The sequence below is a fragment of the Strix uralensis genome, chromosome 4 (genome assembly GCF_047716275.1).
Source record: "Strix uralensis isolate ZFMK-TIS-50842 chromosome 4, bStrUra1, whole genome shotgun sequence".
Classification (NCBI taxonomy): domain Eukaryota; kingdom Metazoa; phylum Chordata; class Aves; order Strigiformes; family Strigidae; genus Strix; species Strix uralensis.
In genome coordinates, this window is record NC_133975.1 from 80,439,524 (window position 1) to 80,459,275 (window position 19,752).

Consider the following 19,752-nt stretch of genomic DNA (forward strand, 5'->3'; position numbering starts at 1 on the left):
TAATGAATTTTAAAACAAAAATTTTCAAATCCTAGGTTAAGATGCTGGATAGTTTTCTTTTGACACGGCATTACATAATGAAATGAACTCCATGAATTTGATTTTTAAAACAGGAAACAATTCATATAAGCTAACTGAATGGTTACTTCTCAAAGAGTATTAAGTGCAAAAATTACCAGCTACTCGACTCCAAAAAGCATAGCATGCTTTGGTTTTAATTAACAGGCAGTAAAAAGTCAATCTCAATAGTGAATTGGCATTTCTGTCAAAGTATTTCGTTTTCTACTCAATTAAAGATCATAACAGAAACAAAAATTCCTTGTCTACAGTACAGACAGACATCAGTAAGAGGTACATCAAAAAATTCAAAATGAAAAAGGACAGTCTTTCTTGGAAAACTGTTTTCTAAGGCAGTGTATTCCATCTGTATGCAAACTATCAATTTCTTCTAAGCAAAATGAAAACTACATTAAGTCTGATCACTCTTATATTGAGAATCCTCAACAGGCTGGTATATAGCAGGTGTCTTAAAGGTGCAGAACAGGAGGGCAGCTCATTTCTCCAGCCTGTTCTTATTCAGTAATAAAAGCCAAAAACCTTTTCAGGATAAAGATCATAGTATGAGGTATTACGAAGCATTGCACAGCGGGTAGTCCAGACCCAGAAACTGTGCTAGCAGCACCAACCAAGTTGACCCTACCAGACCAGATTCCCACAGTGTCAATCCAAACAATTGTACTTGCACAACTTTTCCCTTATACAGTCTTTCTGCAGAGAGTGAACAAGGTGTCCTCCACTAAGACACTTGTATTCTTAGTCAGATCTCTTCTGCCTTTGCAGAACTTGTTGATAATTAGTTAACTTGACCATGTAACACTTTAGGCAATCACATTATTTACTTTCTCATCAAGTTTTTTGGCCATTATTCATTTTGTGCTGTTGCACTTGTGACAGTTAATGGGACATTTTGGTACTTCTACAGAAGTTTAAACATGACCATAAACACTGTCAACATTAGGTTGTGCTGAAGGGTAAGGCATGAAGCTGCCCTAAACCTGAACAATTTAGTGTACGCAGATAGCTGAACAATGCATAATACTCAAGAAAACGAGTGATCAGGATAAAGCAAAACAGCTCCAGCCAACATGTGCAAAACTGAACTTTTTCCAAGACTCGTACTCCCACTCAGGGGTGACATAATACAAAACAGACTGACGCTGTATAAAAATATGGCATCATTTATTGCAACATTTTTCTCACTGGTTTAATAATGATTTGAAAGAAAAACATTAATAAAAAAAGTTTTATTACTGTCGTAACTCTTCAAAATCTTGTAATCTGCTCAGGTCTTCATGTTGGCCTTTCTTAGACTCAGTCACTGGGACACTGCTTATTGCCGGTTCTAAGCAAAATGGATGACGTAAAGTTTATCTATTTCAGGCTAGGCCATGTATCATAAGCAGGTTGCTGTTGAAGACTGCATCATGTTGTGTCCCAAGGATTTCCCTCTCCGCCATGGGCCTCCAATGAATTACAGAACCATTCTTGGATACCTCTTTTCTGCCTTCCTCTAGAATGGCAGCTGAGTCGCTTCAGTATTGGCCCCATTATTCTTTTTATTTCAGCAGACATGTCCTCCAATTCCCAGTGCAAAGTATGGAGGGAGGAGCTCCTGCTTCATAGTACGAAACCACATAAATTATTCTCAATCACTGTGCAAAGTCCCTTCTGATGAAAATTAAGCTTTACGATTTTTTTCTCTGGCTGCACTTTTCCAGTTTTATGGCTACACAGTTCTCTAGATGAAAGAAACTTATCTTGGCATCTTACGCTGGCGTACTCACTTCCAGATCATTTGCTTCTCCACTTTCTGTCTTCATATCACAGATGGCAGGATCTACCATCTCACTCAGCCAGTGAGCTGTGAGGAATCCTTGCCAGTTTCGGCTGCTTAAGCAAAGTCATATGGAAGTGTATGATCGTAAAGTCCAGGAATACTCACAGGAGGAATAGCAACAGATAGGCAACAGTTAGAAAAGTTAATATGGAATAAGACAGCAAAAAGCTCTTGCCCTTTTGCTGGGCTTTGCAAGACTCTGACTCTCGCCAATGACACGGCTTAATCTCTCTGCTCCCCAGTTACTCACAGGTGGACAACACTGACCTCACTTTGGCTCTCTGCAGCTGACAGCAAACTTCACATAACAATTGTCATTCAAATGCCTTTCTGTCATTACTCCAGATGTAGGTTGGTGAGCCAAACTGCAACACCACACGTTTTCTTAATGCAGTCTGAGTGCCTCTATCTTCCACTGGCTGCTCCATCATGTTCTATTTTTGAGAAGGCGTCATACCATTACCAGTAAAGACTTCCAGCTGTTTGTTTGGTTTTGGGTGGGTTTTTTTTGGCAAGGTCTTTCAAGTCAATCTGTTTGAACTCGTGGGGTTTAGTAGACCGACTCACTTGCCCTTAAGAAGCTCTTCTTATTCATGTCTTCTTCTGTTGATAGATAGGTGAGATAAGAAAAGCAGCCGGAAGAATTCAATCAGGCACTCAGCATTTCATGCCCTGATGGGTAGCAGCCATTATCAGGACTTCTCAGTAAAACTCAGTGCAAGTTTGACAACAGCTAACTATGCTACCCTCTTCGAAGCTGGCAGCCAAAAGAAGGGCAAGTTCTCTTTGAACTGTCCTCAACCTTTCCAGTTTGAATTATCTTTGATAGATTCAAAAGTAGCTCTGGATTCTCACACCACTCCTGCTGGTAACATCACAAGACACTGAAATCTATTTTCAACTATTTGTCACCCCCCTGCAATGCACACTGGATGGTTAATGAGTAGTTGGACAATATGCACATTTATCTCCATATGCATCTTTCAGGCTTATGCTTTTTAAGTAGTCACGGGAAGGCTATGCAGGCTGCACATTGCACAAATTCCCCAACTAGCAAATAGGGGAAGCATTCACAGTAGCTAGAAGTTAAAAGCTCAATTTAATTATCTTTCAACTTGTAACATCAAAAAGTCCCTAATGTACATTTACTGAGCTGATCAGTTTATTAAAAACAAATTATTTATTTATTACAGTTACTATGAATGAATGGGATAGGCCTAGGAATTTAAGAACAACATATTTTAGAGATCTTTTCTTCTGCAACTGAAATGCTTTTCAATTTCTGTCTGGACAAAGTCATCTTAGTTAGCAGGCACTGAACATGCTGGGAACTTCTGTAGAAGGGGCTGCAGAGGCACAGAAGGTCTTACTGTCATCTTTGAGGGAACTTTTCATCACTTCAGTGTGCTCAGTCTCCAACCCATCCACACTGATTAGGGAACTTTCAGGCAGGAAATAAACGTACCCTTGCCAAACCCTGACTTCTCCTCACCACGGGCTCCTAAGTTTTTACCAATTCTAGGTACCACTTATTACGTAAGAGCTTTGAATTTTCCCAGAGGGACACCTCACTTAGCTGCTCATGTATATGTAAACAACTTTTGTGGGCTTGCTCCCAGCCACAATACTGTAAAGGACGTATTTCTTTAACAGCATGTGCTGTAATTGGATCACGTTTTTAATTCCTGGGTAATTTCATTTATTGTATTAATGTGGCTGTAATCTTTAACAAATGTTTCATTAGCATTGTCTTACAGTCTGACTTTTAAAAATTCATCTCTAGAAGGCATTGAGAAGATAGAAATACTGATCAGAAATTTTACTAAAGAAACACAAGTTTGATAGAAGACTGAATCAAAATCACCTCTTCTTACATTGGTCCATGTCTTGAAATCCAGTTGTCAGCCTGTTTCTCCCTCAAGCACTGCATGTACTATGCAGTTTCTTTTAAGTTTCAGTTTTTGTAGAAAAAAATAGAAAAAATAATTCTTAAAATGATGTGTGAATATTTGATCAAAGGAGAACAGTCATTTTGGCCCAAAGGCCTTTTGTCTCATGAACTCTAAGCAATCAGATCTGCAGGTGTAATTTTTCAGATATAGGTTACATTACTCATGAAAGTATCTTACACTTGTAATATCAGGTCACATTTGCAGGAGACAGACACATCTGAGTTCACAAGGCAAAATGAAGCAATGCCATTTACACTACAGCTTTGCAGATAACAGTGGACTGTACTTACCTGGCTGTAGTTCTGATGGCGTTATCTTTATTGTGGTTGTGCTCTTTGCTCACCTTTTCTGCAGAGGAACATATATGGGTTTTTTGTGATTAGCATATATCATATTTTCCCTATCAGGTTTTATTCAGCAGAAGTATTTTAATGTTTTATGATAACAGCATAATCCAGGGTAATTTAGGGTAAATGGTTACAGCATGATTAGAGAATGGGCATGACTTTATTTAAACTAACACTCAACAAATTTTTTCAGCTTCATATTTCAGCGTTAGTGCTCCATACAAAGTGTGCAATACAAGCATTCACTAAACACAGTGCTGATATCACTGTCTCTATGTAACAGCTAAGGTTCACCTTCTTTGTCAAGAGAAACAGACAGCGCAGCCCCAGGAGCACTGTATGGTGCAGCCACTGGACACTTATACCAGTAACTGCCATCTATAGGTTCCCCTATACTCCAAGGCCTGGATCAACCTGTTGTCACAAATTATTCAATTAGCTTTCAAAAATACAGGAGCTGAACTCCGGCTTTTCCGATTCAGTTCAAATATTGTGAACCTGACCTGACTGTCACAGTGCTATAAAGCATATGCTAACTATGGGGGACATTTGGCAAGGCTTCTGCATTCCAAATGTGAGGGTAGAAGGGCTCTGACTCCTATTATTTTCCAGCCTTAGCAATCTCACACTTTCACAGTACCTTAATGGTTACACACAATCTCTTTTTGTTCTTTAAATTCAACCATTTACTATTTCCACTGCTTTTACCTGATAACTGGAAGAGCAGCTCAGATGCCATCTTCACTGATATATCTTGGCTGAATAGATTTCTTTCTGGGAGCACACGACCTTCTGGTGCCTTCTGTATGTGTTCACTAATGTCTCGCCCTAATAAAGTGTTGTAGCCAACATTTTGGCTGGGTTGGCTGGGTGACACTGAAGACTGCGAATCATGAATGTCAACTTCCATTGGTTCTTCCTTTATCTTTACCATCTGGGTTTCCTTGTAACTCTCTGCTGCAAATATGTATTTAAAAAAAAATAAACAACCGCCACAATTATTTAATTAGGCTACAATTTTTCAGAGTACTCAAAGCAGGAATCACAATTACAAAGTTATAATTTGTATACCATATCACTGCAAATGGTAAGAGAAGCAAGCAGCTGACTGCTACAGTATTCTTCTGGGGGTTATAAATAGAAGCAATCTCTTGGAAAAAAAAAATTTCCAACTAGAGAGCAGAAAACAGTTGCATATTTGTAAATATGAGAGTTATAGCACTTTCTGTGAATACCGGGTGATCACACACCACTTTGTGATGCTTTGTTTTTACTTATTAAATGAAGTTGCAACTATACACCAGCTCTCCAAAGGTGGGCACTGAAGGCCTCTTACAAACTTTAAATTACTCTTTATCAGAAGAAGTACCAGCATGGACAGTCAGAAGTATTGGTATGGGGATAGATGAGGAGGAAACCTCATCTGCTCCTCTTTCACTCTCTTTCTCTTTTAAGGAAAAAAACAGGCAACTATGTGAAGAACCATTTTGTTCTATCTGCATATGCTTTCAAGATGAGAGGAGTTTTCTGGGCCCCATACTATTCTAAAGTCTGGTTTTGTAACTAGCATAGATATTCCCTCATACATTACAAGATCCATTGACCTTAACGACGGTAACAATAAACCCATATCCTTCCCTCCATGTCTTCTTCTCCAGTGTCTTACGTCTAGCAAACAAAACCATAGCCTAGAAGACAATTTGTAGTTTGCTTTCTACACTTGAGATTCCCAGGTGTTGCTGAATGCTCCAGTTTGGCTGCAAGGTAAGGGATCATTTTTTCTTCAGAATAGAAGCTCTGAAATCTCAAAATCAAGGCTCCAAGGTAATTCGCCTACCACACCCCAAATACCTATACAGTCATTTTAATTCAGACTTTCTTCTGTGGAAAGAGAAGTTGAAGACCTGTAGAATTTATTCTCAGTTTAGTTTCAGAGAAAGATGATCAGTTTTTAAAATATTTTCATTCAGAGTGTTCCTGAAAGGACACTGATACCATGGCAGAACTGCCCAACTAAGTGTTGCCTCTGCTAGCTGGATGCTGATCAGACACTCTGGAAACAGGCGGCCTAAGACAAGCAATATGCCTGGGAGAGTCAAGAAATAGATAAATGCATGAACATTAAATACCAAAAGGGCCATCCAGGTAAGGACTCATTCCAACAAAAAAATGTACATGGGATTTATTAATTTTGCCTTAACCTGTACATATTCTTCTGGTACTAGCCAAGATACTGAAAACCTTAACGAAAATCTTCTTCTGTTTACTCATGATTAGCACATGCCCTAAATTGTCGCCTATGTAGCCTCCACAGCTGGAGTCAAGGGAAAACGTGAGTTTGAATTGCTCAGACTTCATGACCTGAAGGAGGAAAAGGCAACCCTAGCACCCAGCAAAAGAGGCCGTGGTAAAGGGTAGGGACAGGCACACTGCAGCACACAGAGCCAGAGAAGAGAGAGCTTAGGTGCTGAGGGGATTAAGACCTGAGGGAGCAGTCTGGCCCTTGTCCAGACTGGGGGGGACATGATCAGATCTATGACCATGGGCCAGCATGTTAACTGGTGCAGACAGGGGCTGGCTGTCCTGATAGCACCAGGTCACTGACGGAGGCACTCTGCACAATGAGTTCCCTCACATGGAAGTTGCCTTGTCATCTCTCAAATTTTGCTATTTAGAAGGCTCTGATATTAAACATAAATAAATGAATACCAGTTCATAAGAAAAAGCCCAAACACAAACAGTATTTTCTATTAACTTTGAATCAGAGAGAAGAAAAGGGGCCAGGGGGGAATCCACTAACTTCACTTGATAAATTAATCTGTTGCTGCTCTGTTTTTCCCCTCCTCTCTAACTCACATATGATTGTGTCAGCCTCACCAATTTTATTCCAAGTGTGAATGTTTCAAACACCACCCAGCCTTTTGTTTTCAATTACACAATATTACAATGAATCTCAGATGCACCAAAACATAGTTTGGTCATCCCTGATAACATCTTCAAACTAGTCAACTGGTTGGTGTGATCTCGTAGTCTCTAATCAAACAGACTCCCTTTAGCATGAAGGTATATGCATTCCACCTAAAATTAAACTGATGTGTGTCACCAAGTCCTTTTTACTCCCCTCATTTCTCCCTCTCCCCCCTTTCCTGTTGTTCTTAAGTGGAGAAAAAGTGGCTTTGCTGCCTACAGATCTTAAAAAAAAAAAAAAAAAAAAAAAATAATCAAAGCTAGGAGATAAAAGCCACTTGGGTATGTTCCAGGAACGATTTACATGAAGTGCTTTCAATCTTTTCTTATGACATTTCCTGACCTTTAAAAGAAACATATAAACACTGATAAAAATCTTTACCGTCTATGATTGACCAAATACATTTCAGACTTTCGAAATTTTCATAGTGAATTCTCAACTGAAGACAAGTTAGAAATACCATATATGCCTTTTTTGTCCTGTTAAGCAGATGATTTTTTTTTATTATTATTTAAAGCTTCCATTAGCCTCTTATTATAAAACCACAGAACATTGCATCTGTGTTGAAAAGTGTAAAAATAGCATGCTGTGCATTAAAAGTGAACACGGAACAGCAAAGGAACGCATCAGGTAACACTGTCAATCAAAAGCTCAGGTAACTCCGCAAACAAATGAGTTCTTCAGATGTCTGAGAGACCGAGCTCTGCACCCAGCTGCCAAATATAGGTGCAGAGTCAAGCTGACCTTTGCTGCTCTCTCTGCTTTTAAAATATTCTTTCTATTTCTGTTCCTGCCCCACACAGTTTAATTCCCTGTCCTGCAAATGCTTTTGAATCAGACAAACTGATACGACCCCAACTAAGGCAACAGTCAAGCAATACTGATGACCTTCTCTCCCTCACAATCAGCTAGCACTCAAACTGCCCTAACTAAATTTACATATTTGATCATTTCCTTTGACCTTTATCTTCCCAGCTGCACCCTTTTGATCTGACAGAATGTCCCTGCCAAAAGTGAACCCTGTCATACTCCGATTCCCAAAAGCAAACACACACAGAAGACTGAAGGAGGGTGTCTATGATAATTTTACAAGAGCCAACAAAAGGGAAACAGAGTCAGTCTGTCCCACGAGCAGCAATCACAGCCATACAACCCAGCTGTGCCAAGATCTTGTGCTGGTAAAAGACTGTAATTAAGGTTATACCCATACCCATCTCACCATACAGTCAGTCAAGCTGTAACTTCTTTCTTGAAGATTATTTTCCCTTCTGTGGTACAGACAGTTCATTTGTGGAGTAAGGTGATACCCCTTATTTCCTTACACAGGTATCTCACGTGGTCATAGAGCAGCTAAAGTTTTTCAAGTCAAGGACTGGTACATCGAAAGGTGTCCTGGTTCAAATAATTAAAATCATTATAGCTTTGGCTTTTTTCCACTTTTGCATTTCTTCCTGAGTAGATGGGCTAGGTTAAATAAACTGCACTGCATCAGAACACAAAGTTAGTAGACAAGAGTAATTTTCTTCATGCCAGATTTTAATAGAAGTACAGATATCTAAGACTCAAGTAGCTTTAAAGTATCCAGACCACAATCTCCTGAACATCACAGAGTCATCTCGGTTGGAAAAGACCTTGAAGATCATCTAGTCCAACCATTAACCTAACACTGACGGTTCTCAACTACACCATATCCCTCAGCGCTGGGTCAACCCAACTCTTAAACACCTCCAGGGATGGGGACTCCACCACTGCCCTGGGCAGCCCATTCCAACGCCTAACAACCCCTTCTGGAAAGAAATGCTTCCTAATATCCAGTCTAAAGCTTCCCTGGCACAACTTGAGGCCATTCCCTCTTGTCCTATTGCTTGTTACTTTGTTAAAGAGACTCATCCCCAGCTCTCTGCACCCTCCTTTCAGGTAGTTGTAGAGGGCTATGAGGTCTCCCCTCAGCCTCCTCTTCTCCAGACTAAACCCCCTCAGTTCCCTCAGCTGCTCCCCATCAGACCTGTGCTCCAGACCCTTCGCCAGCTTCATTGCCCTTCTTTGGACACGCTTGAGTAATTCAATGTCCTTTTTGTAGTGAGGGGCCCAAAACTGAACACAGTAATCGAGGTGTGGCCTCACCAGTGCCAAATACAGGGCTAAGATCCCTTCCCTGTCCCTGCTGGCCACACTATTTCTGATACAAGCCAGGATACCATTGGCCTTCTTGGCCACCTGGGCACACTGCTGGCTCATGTTCAGCCGGCTGTCAATCAACACCCCCAGGTCCCTCTCTGACTGGCAGCTCTCCAGCCACTCCTCCCCAAGCCTGTAGCCCTGCTGGGGGTTGTTGTGGCACAAGTGCAGAACTTGGCATTTGACCTTATTGAAACTCCTACAGTTGGCTTCAGCCCATCACTCCAGCCTGTCCAGATCTCTCTGCAGAGCCTCCCTACCCTCGAGCAGATCAACACTCCCACCCAACTTGGTGTCATCTGCAAACTTACTGAGGTCTGCTATTCATTCAAACCCTAACCTGGATGAAGCTCAGAACAACAGCACAGCAGTGAACATTGCTCATCTCGCAGAAGATGAGCTAAATCACTTAATATGCCTTCTGCTGTTAACTTTGTGATACAGAAGCATCTTAACAAAATAAGAGAAGATTATTGCATACGTGGATGTACTATCATCAAGCCACAGAGATGCTGTTTCTTTACAGAGCAGTATAACTTTTAATCGGCCTATAAAAGCCTCAATGAACTTCATCCTATTCACATCGAGTGATACAATTTTCTACATCAGATTTGAAAAATGCAGTATTGGACATGCTTGTTCCAGAAGGAAGTAATTTCTTCCACAGCTTTCAGGTTCTCTGGTATTCACAAGCGCAAGGAATTGCACAGTAGTAGCACTTGCTAAAAAAAAAACAAAAAACAAACACAACAGAAACAACAGTTGTGCTACCTGAGAGTTCAGGGTACAGCATTCATCTCTGAAGGCCTAACAGTGTCACCTCAGGTGTAGCAGTAAGAGTACCTCTGAAATTTAGTCTCAGACAATGCCTCTCTACAGCCTAGGACAGAGATGGCCAAGTTTTAGAAAGGCTTTATTCAAGCTACTTCTCCCAGGAAATTGAGATTACCACAATCCAATGCAAATTGTGCTCAAATCAGCACGTGCCCTTGTGGCAACCAAGGCCAACTGTATCCTGGGCCATATTATCAAACCTGTAGCCATCAGGTAGAGGGAGGAAATTTTTACCCTCTATTCTGTGCTTATGTGACTGAATTTAGAGTACCATGCCCCATTCGGGGCTCCCCAGTACAGGACGGACACTGACATCCTGGAGCATGTTCAGTGGAAGGCTATCAATGCTATTATGCTGAAAGACGTAAGAGGAGAACAGCTAAGAGAACTAGGTTAGTTCAGCCTTAAGAAAACAACACTAAGGGGATATTTTATTGCTGTCAACAACTCTCTAAGGTATAAAGGGAAGGCATAGAGAAGTCAGAATTCTCTCAGAAATGCATAATGACAGTAGAAGAGGCAACAGACAAGTTGGAACATGGGAAATTCTGTTTATATATACAGAAAAAAACCCCACTGTCAGGATGGTGAAATAATGGCACACATTGCAGAGAGAGGTTGGATTCCCCATCCTTGGACACATTCAAAATTTATTAAGACCATCAGCAGGCTGGCCTTGTTGGACCTGTTTTGAGCAAGAGTTTGCATTAAGATGAATCCCGGAGGTCCCCTGCAAACTAAATTATTCCATGAATCATCGTCACTAGATCAGATCAGCTGCAGGTTTATCTAGCAGAATTTTCAAAACCTCCAAGCAAGGGAGGCTACAACATTCTTGGGTAACACTTGTTCTGGTGCTGCACTAGAAATTTTTCTTAATGTCCACTCTGAACCTTTCAAGCTTCAGCTGGTAGCTGTTGCCCCTTCTTTTACCATTTGTCACTACAGAGAAGAGTTTGACTCCACTGCTTTTCTAAGTTTCCTTCAAGTAGTTGCAGCAGGCTATGATTAAATCTGCCTTTAGTCCCCCTTTGCCAGACTGAACAGGCCCAGTTCCCTCAATGCCTCCCTGTAAGGTTATGAGCCCTAGACCCTTAATCAGGTCTGCGGCCTTCCTCTACATTGTCTACTAAATCTCAACAGTGGTTCTGAACCAGGGAGCCCCAGACTGGTACAGTATTCCACATGCAGGCAGTGGAAAGGTTAAGGAGCATCAGGGAATCTGAGAGAGACTGGTTGAACCAAGCTCTGCCCTCCCTGAGACAGAAACTGGAACAGTCACCAGAAAAAAAAACAAGATCAAGGAGATCTTGTATCCTCCCCCCACTAGGCTTAAAGGAAAGGAGTGAATGGAGGCAAGTCCATGCTCAGGTTGGCAGGCAAACCCCCTTCTCGCCCACCTCGTCTCCCCAGGTGCCTCTGTACAACAGGTATGAGGCTCTGGATGTGGAAGGCCAGTCAATGAATGAAGGGGATGATGGTCCATTTATACCAGAGGTGTTGCCAAGGTCAGAAAGGCCTACCCCCCTATCACAACCACCTCCATAAGGAAGAAAAGATGGGTTATAGCTGTAGGCGACTCCCTTCTGAGGGGAACAGAGGGACCAGTATGCCAGACAGACCATCCTCTGAGGGAAGTCTGCTGGGACTTCAACCACCTCAACATCTGCTGGAAAAGTAGCACAGCAAGCTGTAGGCAAGACTTCTGGAGTGCATTGAGGATAAAATCTTAAGCCAGGTAATGGACAGCCCTACCAGAGGGGATGCGATACTGGACTTGCTGGTCACCAACACGAGTGAGCTAATCAGTGATGTCAAGACTGGAGTCAGCCTGGGCTGCAGTGACCATGCACTGGTGGAGTTTGCAGCCCTCAGGGATATGGGTCAGGCAAAGGGTAAAGTCAGGCCCCTGAATCTTAGGAAAGCAAAATTCCAGCTCTTCAAGGAGTTAGTCAATAGAATTCCCCAGGAAACTGTCCTCAGGAACAAGGGAGGAGAACTGAGCTGGCAGATCTTTAAGGATGCTTTCCAAAGACTGCAAGAGGTCTTGATTCCCAGGGGTAAGAAATAAGAAAGTGAAGGCAAGAGACTGGCATGGGTAAGTGGAGACCTGCTGGTCAAACTAAAGGGCAAGAAGGAAATGCACAGGCAGTGGAAGTAGGGACAGCTATCCTGGGAAGAGTACAGGGACACTGTCTGGTTGTGTAGGGATGGGGTCAGCAAAGCCAAGGCATGGCTGGAGCTGAACTTGGCAGAGGACGCAAAGAATAATAAAAAGGGCTTCTACAGGTATGTCAGCTAGAAAAGGAAGGTCAAAGAAAATCCTGCATATGGGTAACCCCCAGTACCAATAAAGTCTGGGGGATGAAGGGATTGAGAGCAACCCTGAGGAGGACTTAGGGGTGTTGGTTGATGAGAAGTTCAACATGCAACATGCATTTGCAGCCCAGAAAGCCAACCATATCCTGGGCTGCATCAAAAGAAGCACGACCAGCAGGTCAAGGGAGGTGATTCTCCCCCTCTACTTTGCTCTCATGAGACCCTACCTGCAGTGCTGTGTCCAGCTCTGGAGTCCTCAGCACAGGAGAGACATGGACCTGTTGGAACGGGTCCAGAGGAGGCCACAAAAATGATCAGAGGGATGGAACACCTCTGCTATGAGGATAGGCTGAGGAAGCTGGGGTTGTTCAGCCTGGAGAAGAGAAGGCTCCAGGGAGACCTTATTGAGGCCTTCCAGTACTTAAGGGGGGCTTATAAGAAAGATGGGGACAAACTTCTTAGCAGGGCCTGTTGCAATAGGATGAGAGGTAATGGTTTTAAACTAAAAGAGGGTAGATTTAGCCTAGATATAAGGAAGAAATTTTTTTCACTGAAGGTGGTGAAACACTGGAACAGGTTGCCCGGATTGGTGGTAAATGCCCTAACTCTGGAAACATTCACGGTCAGGTTGGACAGGGCTCTTAGCAACCTGATCTAGTTGAAGGAGTTCCTGCTCATTGAAGGAGGGGTTGGACTAGATGACCTTTAACGATCCCTTCCAACCCAAACTATTCTATGATTCTGTGCAGCACTTACCTGCTCTAGAAGCGGACACACTGAACATGCTCTTCTAATCCAGCACAGTCTACTTTTCACTTGAGATGAAAGTCAAAATAAAGTGCACAAATTCAATAAAAACCACAAGTCATGTAGTAAATATTGCTTTTGTTGATACAATAGCTGTCCAATGACTGACTTTCCACTGCTGAAATCAAATGAATCCTTGTTAAAACATTCATGCTTCTTCCCACCGTTTCAGTTAAAACTTCATCCGCAACTAAAATTCTAAGTTGTTCATATTTGCTGAAACGCCCATCAGCTTTACAAATCAGCTTTATGAATCAACTTAGAAAAGAAAGCCTTTCCCATATGTCTCATAAATTGGCCTTATGTACTAGTTTTCACAACCAAGCAGACAGGGGTAACTAGTGGGTCAACTTGTACTGACTTCAAAAGCTTTCAGTATGGAGAATCAGGCATTTTGTTATGCTAATTGTTCTGATTTGCTAGAAATAAACATGCCCTAAAACAGCTTAAATAAAACCTCAGAGGTAGGGAACAGTTGGCAAGCCCTGAAGGTTCTGCTACAGAGACACAACAAGTAACATCTGACGTTCCCTAGGGCGCTGTGCTTGATGCTTTATTTTGCTAGTATTTTTTTCAAACTGCTGTTTTATGTAAGACAATGTCAATGGGCCTTGAATCAATGTAACAGGATCCTGCATTAATAAAAAAATCATAAAATGGCTCATATTTGTTAGAAGTGGAACCTCTGAATTCCCATGTTGTAGAATTTTGCAATTACAGGCTTAGTTTCACAAAAATGCAAGCCAACAAAGAAAAAAAGGAGCAAATTAAAGCAATAGACTAATTTGAGTTGTGATACGCATCTGCTGCTCCTTCCACTTAAACAGTAGGTTTATGGTGCTTCACTGAAAGACCCTGTGAGAGACTGCAATGTCAAATGACTGTCTCAGAGCTTGCCTGTGTCTGTGCAAACCTCCAAGAGCAGCTGCTGCGGCCTGTGAATTGGTCTGGGGGGATGTCGCCCAGAGAAGCGGGAGTGTATTGAAGGATGCACCCTCCCATTTCTTTGCGGTTGCATTGTCCAGACTCTTTAGACAAGCCTCAGACGTGTACTGAGCTGGCCCCATCCTGTAGCCATTTGTGGCCCTATTGTGTAGGCCAGACCCCATGCCTGCATTGCTAATGAACTGATAGAGGCAAACCTTCCTGCCCTGAAGCCAGATGCAACAAAACCTGTGGGACCAGAGAAAAACTAAAGGTGGGCAGATATGCTGATCAGTGGATATGATGAACTTAAAAAGGCAGCAGAATATTTTGCTCAGAGTGCACCCACCACCGAAGAACTGAAGACTGAGGACCAACGGGACGCCGCTGGATCCATGGTGGTGGCTATTCTTGCAGCCCTATCCCACATCCTTGCTTTATTTCTGCCTTTTCCTTCTATTCTGTCCTATCGCTACCCCTCTTCACTTTTTTTAATAATTGAAAGGGCTCAAACCAATGAATTTCTGATTAAGTCTAAACTGTGATGCATGAAAGTTTTCCTTGTGTTTGTTTCCCAGTGACTCCTCAACTGTCTTCCCCAGGCCTCTTTGTCTGTCTAGACAAAAGTAAAAGCTCCCTATATAACTCACTGATGGCAGCCTTCAATGAGCACTGGGGCAAACTAAGATAAAGGGGAACTTGAACAAAAGGACACAGAGATACAATCTAGGGAGGATGATCTCGCGATTTAGGAAGAAGAAACCTGGACTTCCCTCACAGCGCAGGCTCTGGAAAGAAGGTCAACTAGCAAACACCGTGAAGAAGATCACGTACTTCTTCCCTCGACCACCAAAGACCCTCACTCTATTTTTACTACGCGTGCTCGGACTATGTAAATGAATTCCGGGAACTCATTATCCTAAGACCCCCCTTTCCAGGAAATCTAACGAATATGTATGTTTTGTGTGTATGGAAACTGATGTCCCTTGATAGTTCAGTGGAGCCCTTATGGTGGAGAATCCCCAGGGCAACCCCAGCGCTGCTAATAAAGAATTCCTGCTTAACAGTTATATTGGATTCTGACTGTTGAGTTAATTTCTTCATTTCATAATAAAAACCTGGTTTGGTGTACAGCATTTGACCTCGTTTGTGTCTTAATCTCACTCTTGGGATCATATCGAAACCTCCCCTGACATTGGATCGGGACAGACCGTACTTGCAGAACACAGCCAACCCCTCAAAACACAGATCAAGATTTTGGTAAAAAGTCTACATGTGCAGTGAATTGTTATTTTACAACATATTCCAATCTATGCAAGTCTCTCAGTTAAAGAAAATTCTAGTCTAGAATTTCTGTAGCAAGCTGTGCCTTTGCAGAGAGCCTGGCTCCAGTTCTCCTGTCTTTACAAGCCGACTCTCCAAAGGCAAGGGGGACTGTGAGAGGCCCTTCTGCAAATACTCAGCACCCACAATCCCCTGACACTTTGAAAAAAATTGACATGCCCACTTTCCATATCTTTGTGGCCACTCCCATTTGGCTGAACATCATCAAGGAACAGCAGTGAAGCAAAGGATTGGGGGAGTTGTTTAAAACTCTTTAGTGACAATTCCTAGAAAATAAAATAAAATCATAAAATAAAAATTAAAATAAAATTTTAAAAAATAAATCCCAGAACCCCAAAAGAAGCACATTTGAACCACAGACCTTATGATTTCTTATTACTCCAAATTATCTAATCTTTTAAATTAACATGATTTTCATTAAATGTCAAGATTACCCTAACATGGGAAAAAGGAAGAATATGAATTGCAATAACTTAAATGTATAGTATAGCATCTACTGAACTAAAAGATAGGCTCTGTTATAAGGTACTTGTTTTTCTGTAATTTTTGTTGTTTTGTGGGGTTAACATCTATAGGGAAAAAAAACCTTAAGACTTTGCAGGCTTCCATACTTTCTACCTTATACTTCTCTTGCGTAAGGGCAGTGTTTTTTTCACATTTTTCCTGCTTTTGGGTTTAGACATTAATGTTGTTGTGAAACATGGCAAACCCCATCAGCAGGTAAGAACCCATCACTAGTTGAGTTCTTTTGGGATTATGTTTTTATGCAGATATCATGGAAAATCTGATACCATGGCCTAATATGAACTTCATGTAGTACAGCATTGGCAGGAGACTCTCAAAATATTGAAAAAAAATCTGGAACCTGACACACTGCAACAATAAATCTAGCTATCTAGAAACTTTTCTCTTTTTCTATACTGTAATTAAAACACAGCTTTATTCTAACCATTCACAATTGATTTCACATTTCTGTTGGTTAAAACAAAAACAAACCACACAACAACCACCACTTGGCTAGTAGCAGGATTTAATCTGGTGATGTGACTTGCCATCTCTCTAGTTCCCATCAAGAGAAAGTCTTATTTTGGGTCATACACTTCCCCGCTTACTTTTCTGGGCTTCTACAGAACAACCTGCTGCTGCCCAGAGCTTTCTAATGAACTGTTTAGAGACCAAGGAACAAAAGACTTCCCTGTATTTTCACTCCTCTGCCCATTATCGAGGCTCTCTAAGCAGGGATGAAAGCACTCTTGACAGCTCCCCTACAATCTAGGTATGGAGACTCTTACGAGGTCCTGACAACAGCTACCTCAAAGACAGCAGCCTAGACAGGCGCTTCCCAGAACAGTCCATGAAGTTATGAAAAAGAAATAGATAGGAAGGTTCGTTTCTCTGTCCCCCACCTCTGCCAAAGCATGTAGTAACGTACTTTTTCTTCACCACAGTAACAATAAACCAAAAGACTGCCAACACAACCCGCTAAACCTGGGAAGATTTTGCGACTGCTAGTAATAGCTTAGTAGCCATGGACTCGTTTTTGTTGTCAATTCACATTGCTGATGACAGCCAAGCATAAAGCCACCCAAGCCTTAAAATGAGGTCAATCTGACACCAGCTGTCCAGCCACACATGCATAGAGAGCACTCCTAGTTAGCAAACTTTTTAAGCTGATATTGTTATTTAGTTCCTCTGGAAGTCTGTGCTGTTGTGACTGGACTGGTTTTGGTACGAGCTAATTTAGAGCCTTGTCAGATAGTCCTTCACCTCGCTGTGTCCTAAGGCACGATGTGCCATTTTTGGAATGGGAGTAGCATTGAGGTGTGCTGGCCTTCATCTTATGCTAGAATTGTACTATCATTCTCTTTTCTTTTCCTTCCTCTTCTTAAATAGAAGTTGTAATCCATGTGGTTTCAGTTAAATGTAAGATAGAACATCAAAAAAATTAACTACAAGGCACAAAATAGGAAATTAGCATAAACATGTTCAAGTGAATAAACACTTAATCAAAAAAGGAGAAAAACCCACCAAACCGCCTCAATAACCAGCTGTGCTGAAAGAGGAATTGTCATATAATTAGGTGATAATAAATGGAGTTGATCATTAATGCTTTTGGAATCAATTGTATGCAACATTTTACTTCATGACCTTGGCACAAAAAGTAAGTATGCACTAATTGCATCTGCTAATAACCCAAAATTATGACACATTGTTGGTACTGGGAAATTGGTGTATTACAAGAAGTACTGTGTGACCTGAAGATTGAACCACAAAAATCCAAAGGAACCGAATAGTACAAAGGTCATGCATTTGCTAGTGATAACAAGAGTATGTGCAATATATATTGATGTATTGATCAGCAGAAATTAATCCGCTGAAAAAACCAACCAAACAGAGAGGAGGAAAACAACCTGAGTTGCTATTGAAATGTAAAATGACTACATTTCACAAATAAGATACAGCTGAAACAAAGGCAAATGTGATTCAGACAACATTTCTAGGAAAGATGGGGACATACTAATGTCATAGTTCAAGGCACGAGGGTAAAATATTGCTTATAAAAGGCTAGTACCTGGAATAGATCTTATACACCTCCAGCTATGCATTCATTTTTTGGACAAGAAGGCAAAACACTGTATGCTTCTGAAATATAATACATGCCCAAAACATATTAGCAGCATGACTATTTCAACAGAAAGTGAGTTTTTAGACTCAAACATTAGCATATAAATGCAAACATTTATTTTAAATCTCAGTCTCCTCTGAAACCTCCCCTTCAATTTACAAGGCTGAGTGTATAAAACTGACCAGGGATCACTGGATACGTCACTTAAGGAAATATTTTGAGAAATACATTAAGCTTTTCCATGAAAGAGAACTGGTAAGAATGTAGAAAACTGGTTCATGGGTAATTGAAATACATTACTTCGATTTCTTATAAGTGATTTTGTGCAACATTAAATATGAATTTAAAATCTTGCAGGGATGGCACCCTTCCAAAGAGAGTTAAGAGCAATTTGCCCCAGTCCACTATCTCCTCAAATCTGTTTGCTTATCATTGGATCTAGCCTCACTCAAGACTTAGTAATGGACAGAATTCACACGTCAACTTTGCACATCCATATAAATCATGGTAGTCATTTTATGTTCTTCCGTAAAATGTAGGTTGAAAGTCTGCACTGAAGCTTGAACTTTGCCTGTTAACTCCCAAAGACCATTTCTTCCAAAATTATTCTTCTTTCCTTTATTTTTAAATAGCAGATCAGTTTTAGGAAGTTTTCTTTTGACTATCTGGATGGAAATGGGTTCTGCCTAGACATGCCCAAGAGACATTAGCCTTCTCAGCTTGAATAATCCTTTGGAGGAAGCACGACTAGGTATCAAGTTTGTGAACTGTGAGGTAGAACATCTGAATCTAAGTGGAATTAGATTCAGTGGAACAGTGGAGAAAAAACTGGTATAAAGCTTCTCCACATAAGGTCCAACTCCCACCAAAGTAATAAGCAGGGTAAGGGCCTGATCTTAAACACTAGTTGTGTCCTGACAGCTTTTTAGCTTAATGAGAAAAGAGAGTTCTGTGTAGTGGAACTAAAATAGACAGCTGTGTGTGATTTTTCTATTGTTTCTGTATATCTACCTCTACAATGACAACTAGTAAATTTCTGTTAATGTTGTACTACAGTAAAATATGTTTATTATTCTAAGTTTTCCTAGCTTTAGAGTGGCTGACAAGCCCCTCCATTATAGGAGCTGGTGATTTGCAGTGCCTTTCTTACAGTATGCACCAGCCCAAACTAGGCTCCAGAGCTGGAAGGGCCTTCCGCTACACTGGACAAGCTCAGCTAAAAGCACCTCTGTTTGGGAAAAGAGATTTCCCAGTGAAAAATATAACCCAGCGTATCCTTCACATGAAGGGACTGCAAGGGCTATGCCTAAATCCCAAGAGGGTGCCATGAGGCTGCAACAGTTGGCAATATTATTGCTCAGGGGATAACAGAAGCATGTATGTCAGGAATGCAGAAATACTATTATGTTGGAAATCCCTTGCTGAATTTGTATTCAGTGCAGGTTTTGGTAATTAGTATTACACAGAAGAAAGTGAAAATAACAAAGCAAGGATGTAATCCATTCAGTCTCTACCAAGAATATATAGAGCCCGGAAGGACCTGACTTAAACCCAAT

General features: G+C 41.3%; 1 protein-coding gene across 6 annotated transcripts in view; it reads right to left on the minus strand.

The window, feature by feature from the left end:
* Positions 1–19,752, minus strand: part of ZNF827 (zinc finger protein 827) — a 111,854-nt gene that overhangs the window by 34,836 nt on the left and 57,266 nt on the right. For all 6 annotated transcript variants that reach the window (XR_012628810.1, XM_074867413.1, XM_074867414.1 and 3 more), the window contains 2 exons: positions 4,905–5,153; positions 4,140–4,197 (listed from right to left, as the gene is read on the minus strand). Coding sequence is in view for 5 of the 6 variants with exons in the window: in XM_074867413.1 (XP_074723514.1) it covers positions 4,140–4,197; positions 4,905–5,153 (307 nt within the window). In the remaining variant the exon portion in view is untranslated. The remainder of the gene's footprint in view (positions 1–4,139; positions 4,198–4,904; positions 5,154–19,752) is intronic.